General features: G+C 37.0%; 1 protein-coding gene across 1 annotated transcript; it reads left to right on the top strand.

Annotated features, from left to right (window-relative positions):
• Positions 1-4,236: 4,236 nt before the first annotated feature.
• On the top strand, positions 4,237-5,181 carry LOC311606814 (putative olfactory receptor 5AK3; the record flags this gene model as incomplete). Its single annotated transcript, XM_084798224.1, has 1 exon — positions 4,237-5,181. One exon carries the CDS (start codon positions 4,237-4,239, stop codon positions 5,179-5,181), a length of 945 nt encoding a protein of 314 aa, XP_084654350.1.
• Between the last annotated feature and the right edge of the window lie 2,398 nt (positions 5,182-7,579).

Here is a 7,579-nt window from a genome sequence, read left to right as displayed (position 1 = left end):
AGTGATCAACGACTTGGCACCAGAGTCCATATCAGAAGTAGTCCCCACTCCCCAGTTTATGGGCCCCACAGGGAGACTGTGCTGCCTATCACATATATCTGAGCAGAGGGTCTAGGTCCTAACCATGCATGGTGCTTGGTGGGTATACCAGTCTCTGCAGTATAACACACACACACACACACACACACACACACACACACACACACACACACACCCTGCCTGTATGTGTTGGCTCCATTGGTCTCCTCGTGGAGCTTCTGTCCTGTCCAGGTCCTTCTGCCCCCCAACTCTTCCATAAGACTCTCTGCACTCCACCCCAAAGTTTGGCTGTGAGTCTCAGCATCAGCTTCCATGCCTCACTGGGTGGAGTCTTTCAGGGGACATCTGTAGCAGGCTCCCATCCTGTTTCCTCTCTTCAAACACTTTATGTGTCTGTTCTATTTCTCCTTCTGGGTGGGAATTAAGCATTCTTCCTAGGGTCTACCCTGTTATTTAGCTTCTTCAGGTCTTTGTATTGCAGTGTGACCATCTTGTATTATGTGGCTAATATCTACTTATAAATGAGTATATGCTATGCATGTCTTTCTGGGTCTGGGTTACCTCACTCAGGATGATCATTTCTAGTTCTATCCATTTGCCTGAAATTTTCAAGATTTCCTTGTTTTAATAGCTGAGTAGTATTACATTGTATAAATGTATTCATTCTTCAGTTGAGGGACATCTAGGTTGTTTCGAGATTCTAGCTACTATGAATAAAGCTGTGAACATATTTAAGCAAATGTCCTTGTTGTATGATGGAGCATCTTTCAGGTATATGAGCAGGAGTGGTATAGCGGGTCTTGAGTTAGAGCTATTCACAATTTTCTGAGAAAGCAACAGATTGATTTCCAGAGTGATTGTACCAGTCTGCACTCCCACCAGCAATGGAGGAGTGGTCCCCTTTCTCCACATCCTCACCAGCGTGTACTGAGTTTTTTATCTTAGCCATTCTGAATTGTAAAATGGAAACTCAGAGATGTTTTTATTTGCATTTCACTGATGACTAGGGACATTGAGAATTTCTTTAAATGTTTCTCAGCCATTCAATATTCCTCTGCTGAGAATTCTCTGTTTAAATCTGTTACTCATTTTTTAATTGGATTATTTGGTTTGGTCTTTAGTTCTTTATATATTTTGGATATTAGCCCTCTGTCAAATGCAGTGTTGGTAAAAATCTTTTCCCAGTCTGTAGGTTGGGGTTTTGTTCTGTTGACAGTGTCCTTTGCCTTTGCTTTTCATTTTCATGAGGTTCCATTTACTAATTGTTGATCCTAGAGCCTGAGCTGCTAATATTGTGTTCAGGAAGTTATCTCCTTTGCCAATGATCTCAAGGCTCTGGTTTTCTGAGTTTTATCATACTAATCCTATACAGATATGGTTAGATATGGGATACTAAAGTATTCCAACTTAGTGACTATAAATGAGACTAATTTCAGCCCCTATCTTCCATTGTTAATATGCAGAGAATTGATCTCTTTGTAGTCATCTTGTGTTCTGCAGATTTACAGAGGTAACTTGTGAACTCTAGAAGATAATTCTAGATTCCTTGAGATCTTCTGTACTGTTCGTGACACCTACACCTACATGGGTGTGTTTCTTCCTCTCAAACATGTGTGACTTTTATTCCTCTTCCACCTTTATTCTGTCGACTAGAATTTCCATAGGTGTTAGGAATTGCAGTGATAATATTGTGTTAATCCGAGGATAAACAAATAAACTAAGGTAAGCATAGAGTTTGAACTTTTTATTTAAGTCACGACTAGGTGTGGAATTCTGCCAAATGCATCTTCAAAAGCCATATGATGTGTAGAGAGGTAGGTTTATTTTTCATATTATTTGTATCTGGGGTTCTTTTTTCAATTTTATTCATATATCTGCAATTTTGTTGACAAATAAAAATCCATCTAATATATGTATCATCATTTCATAATCCACTTGATGATAATCTTGGCTGGTTCCATTTTCTTGCTTTTGTGAATATGACAGCAATAAACATGGGTGTGTAAGTGCATATGTGGTGGGATATATAGATTTATAGGTGTATACTCAGGACTGATGTAGATACATAGTTCAGTAGTTCTATTTCTTTCTTTTTTTTTTTTTTGAGATAATATAATTACATTTCTTTTTCCATTTCTTCCCTCTAGACCTTCCCATGTGACCTTTGTTTTTCATTAACTGTTATTGAGCACATATGTGTATAAAGAAATATTACTAAATATAACCTATCCGGTCCATATATTGTTACTTATATGCATGTTTTCACGACTGACCATTGGGCACTGGACAGCCAATTGGTGTGCTTTCCCCTGGGGAAGACCACATGTCTCACTCCCAGTTTTCCTTGGTTGCTTATAGTTCTTTGCTTAAGGTTGAAAACCCTGGTGGGCTTTTTCCTGTCCACTTTAGCTTGTATGTTTGGTGTCAGTTGTCCTTGCTCACCTCCTGTGTTAGTACTCATGTCGGTAAGACTTTATGGGTGCCACTTCTGATGGTACGAGGAGACACAATCTCACAACAAACTCCCTCACCTTCTGGCTCCTTGACTCTTTCTGCCTCTTCTGAAATGTCTTTGAGCTTCCAGTGCAGGAGTGTTTTGTAGAAGTATCCGTTTAGACTGTCCACACTCTGCTTTCTGGTTGGCTGTGGTTTTCTGAACTCTCCACACTGATTTCCAAAATGTCTTTACTAGGTTACATTCACACAAGCAGTGAATAAGGTTTCTCTTTCCCCGTCCCTCATTATTTGTTATCGCTCTGTTCTTATTGATACCCATTCTTTCTAGAATGAGATGCAATCTTGTAGTAGTCTTAATTTGCACTTCCCTGATAGATAGGGATATTCAACACTCTTTTAAAGTACTTACTGACTACTTGTATTTCTTCTAATAACTGTCTATTACCTCTATTAGCACATTTGTGGCTTAGAACTTTGGAGGTCTTAATGTTTAATTTTTTAAAAATTCTTTATATATTTTATGTATCAACTCTCACCTGAGGTACAACTGAAGATGATTTTCTTCCACTTCCTGTTTGTTCACTTTGATAACAGTTTTCCTTTTTGTGCTGAAGCTTTTTAATTCCAGGTGGCCTCATTTGCTAGCTCTGGCTACTTCTTTTCTATTTGAATCTGTTCAGAGAATTTTTGTGAATACCTATGTGCTCAAAATACTTCCTGTTTTATCTATGTAACATTTGAGATTTCAGAAGTTCTTTTATCTATTTAGATATGATATTGTATGGGGTGAAAATATAGATCTAATTTTATTCTTATAAAGGTAGCAATCCAGTTTTAACTACACACTTTGTTGAATGGACTTTCTTTTCTAGAATGTTTTGACCCCTTTGTCAAAAATTAGATGGTTATAACTGCATGGGTTTATTCTTCAGTTCTATTTTCTATATGGTCTATGCTTCTATTTTTGTACTGGTACCAGGATTTTTGTCAATACAGTTATACAGTGAGATCAAGTGTGATAATATCATTATGTGTGTCCTTTCTGCCTAGGATTGCTTTGCCTATAGTTGGCCTTTGTCTTTTATATGAATTTTTGGTTTTCCTAGGTCTATGAAAGACATTATTAGAATTTTGATGGGAATTACATTGAATCTGAAGATAACTTTTGGTAATATGGACTTTTCATAAATTAATTCTGCCAATCCAGGAGATGTGAGATTATGCTTTATCTAGCATCTTCTTCAGGTTCCTCCTACACTGTCTTAAAGTCTTCACTATGGAGGTATTTCGTTTCCAAGCTTAGTTTTATTCCTAGATTAATTTTAATATATTGTGGATGTTTATTTCCTAAATTTATTCTTAGTAAGTTCATTATGTATGTTGATTTTGTATCTTTTAACTTTAGTGTAAATGTTTACTAATCCAACAGGTTTTCTAGTAGAGTCTATATGGTCTTTTGAACATAGAACACATCATCTGCAATTAGGGATAATTTGACTTTTTCTAAGACGTATTCTCCATTTTAAAATCAAGCATGACTTAAATGCACTTATATATAAAGTGACTTCCTGTCATAGATATAGAAAACCTATTTGCAAGCTGATAAGCATTATGAGTGCTTGTCAGGAAAAGCCAACTCAAATAAAATGAATCAAAGCTGAACAAACTGTTAATATTTTTAAAAATCCTGAGATTTTCCTTTCCCTTTTCCTTTTGGTCTTCTCCAGATCTTCAGTGACAATGACACAAGGAAACGAGACTGAAGTCAAGTTCTTCTATCTCCTGGGATTTGGGGTCCAGCGTGACATTCAGCATGTCCTCTTCATTGTGTTCCTTCTCATCTATGTGACGTCCATGGTGGGTAACACTGGCATGATCATCCTCATCAACACTGACTCCAGACTTCAGACTCCCATGTACTTCTTCCTACAACATCTGGCTTTTGCTGATATCTGTTACACATCTGCCATCACTCCCAAGATGCTGCAAAACTTTGTAGCAGAAGACAGATCCATATCATTTGGTGGGTGTGTAGTGCAATTACTGATCTATGCAATATTTGCTACTTGTGACTGCTACCTCCTGGCAGCGATGGCAGTGGACCGCTATGTTGCCATATGCAAACCACTTCGTTACCCCATAGTCATGTCCCGAAAAGTCTGCATCCAGATGGTAGCTGGTTCCTATCTCATTGGATCAATAAATTCTTCAGTACACACAGGGTTAATATTTTCGTTGCCGTTTTGCAAATCTAACCACATTAATCACTTTTTCTGTGACGTCCCCCCTGTTATTAGCCTTTCATGCACCAACACTGACAACAACATCAGGTTTCTTGCTATCTTTGTTGGGTTTAACCTGGTGTTCACTGTGTTGGTTGTTATCTTCTCCTACACCTACATCATGGCCGCCATCCTAAAGATGTCCTCTACCACTGGGAGGAAGAAAACCTTCTCCACCTGTGCCTCCCACCTGACAGCCGTCACCATTTTCTATGGAACCCTGTCTTACATGTACTTACAGCCTCATTCTGACAATTCTGAGGAGAAGATGAAAGTGGCCTCTGTGTTTTATGCCATTGTGATTCCCATGTTGAACCCTCTGATCTACAGCTTGAGAAACAAGGAAGTAAAGGACGCCATAAAATTGACAAGAAAAAAGTTATTTAGATTTGTTCCACAATAATAAAAATTCACCATATCAAATGATCAGAGTAATTGTGCAACTACAATTTAAAAATTATGAAATTTGAGGCAGTGAATTTTAAATGATGACTGACCTCATTAATGCATCCAATCTTATAATATAGGGAATATTTAATTACTTCTACTGAAATTTATATTTGAAACTCATAGTTTGAAATTTATATTTCATACGCCCATAGAAGGGATTTTTGAAGATTATTATGGATATCAACAAATATATATATATGTATTTTAAAGCCTTCATAAAATGCTATTTCAAATAATTTTAAATACTTTAGTGGTTCTCAACCTGTGAATCACAACCCCTTTGGGGATTGCATGTCAGATATTTACATTACAGTTTATAAGAGTAGCAAAATTACAGTTATGTGGTAGCAACAGAATAATTTTATGGTTTGGGTTCACCACAACTTGAAGGACTGTATTAAAGGGTCACAGCATTGGGAAGATTGAGAACCATCACTTTAATGGCTAGAAAAACTTTTTACTATATATAATAAATATTAACATTGAATTTCATTATTTTCTTCTGCTTTAATGGAGTTTCATAAATTGCCTACAATGAGGTCTTTTAATAAGTTCTATTAAAATCATTGCAATAATCTGAATGTGAAATAAATGTATTTATTTTAAAACCAGTTTGCAATATAAACTTTCCCTTTCATCTCATGTTCCCATCACTATTGCTGTCCATGCCACTTCATCACTTATATTTTCATTGGTAACTTCTTTCTTTTCAATCTATACTAATCTCTATGAACTATAACAACAATGAGTGAGATAATCTAGAAAGAGATGATGCTAAAAATATATCATTGGTCATTCACTTACAAAAGACATGCAAACCATTATTATGCAGAAAGAGCTTTATAACAGACAAAAAAGAAACCCTGCTCTTGTGTAGTGTGCCAGGAAGATGGCTTCAGATACCTCACTCTCTTTGTTATGCCATCACTGTATGACGGGCCATCCTGGCAGTCAACCCTCTCTGCTCACAACTCTATTCTTCACTAAAAAAAACAAACAAACAAACAAACAAAACAAAACAAAACAAAAAACCTCTTAGCATCCATTGGAATCCCACCCATTTCCCGATTGATTATACACTACAAAGCACCAACACAATCCTGACCACCAAAGACTGAGGTGAGCTTTATGAAGAGCGATATTCTGCATAAACGCTGTCATCATAAAAGATGTGATTCTTCTTGTTGATTATTTACATATGAAAACACTCAAATTGACTCTGTGTTATGACAAAGAATGCATTAATTTACTCCTTATGTAGAATGGTTTGCATGACTTTGTTAGATATTCATTAAAAGTATTTCTTAAATGACTGTACAGTGAATGCACACAGACAGCGTCGCTCATTTCCCATTAAGTGATAAAGTGCAGTATCAGTAAAGGGGTGTCCCACCGTCCCATGTTTCATTCAGCAAAGTGCCTTGTTACAGGAGTTTGGAATACTCTGTGGTAAATTCAGGCTAGAGACTGAAAGTATTTCCAGCCTTTCCTGGTGATCTGTATCTGTATTCAAGCTGCAGTGCAGTTCTGAACAGAGACTGAGGTGAGCTTCCTAGATTCTGAATACTTCACCTATACTGCCCTACCATAGAGGAACATTCCCCCAAGGAAGATGGTATCACCACAGAGTGAACATCAGGTTAAATCCAACAAAGATAACAAGAAGCCTGATGTCCATGTCAGTGTTGGAGCATGAAAGGCTAATAACTGGGGGACATCACAAAAAAATTGATTGATGTGGTTAGATTTACAATATCACACACACACACACAAACACACACACACACACACACACACACGCAAAACAAAACAGCAACAACAAAACATAAAGCTATATGAAGTCCTTAAAGACAAAGTGTATAAATCTCTTAAGCAAATCCAAGAAAGCACAAACAAGCAATTGGAGGAAATGAATAAATCTCTCAAATAAGCCCAGGGAAACACAAACAAACAATTGAACAAAATTAATAGATCCCTTAAAGAAAGCTAAGAAAAAAATTGAAGAAAACAAGTGGCACAGTTCAAGGCCTGAAAATGCAAATCGAAGCAATAACACACACACACACACACACACACACACACACACACACACACACACACGTGAGGGAATTCTGGAAATGAGGAATTTAGGAGTGGAAACAGGAACTAGAGAGGCAAGTTTCACCAACAGAAAACAAGACATGGACGAGAAAGAGAATCTCAGGCAGTAAAGATACAATAGATAAAATGGATAAATTGGTCAAAAAATGTTAAATCTAAAATATTCCTGACCAAAACATCCAGGAAAGCTGAGGCACGATGAAAAGACCAAACCCAAGAACAATAGAAAGAGATGAAGAAGAATTCCAGCT

This window comes from Acomys minous, assembly GCF_964271855.1.
Source record: "Acomys minous genome assembly, chromosome: 10".
Taxonomy (NCBI): Eukaryota; Metazoa; Chordata; class Mammalia; order Rodentia; family Muridae; genus Acomys; species Acomys minous.
Note: the sequence above shows the minus strand (reverse complement) of the source record. Positions and strands in the feature narration are given on the sequence as shown.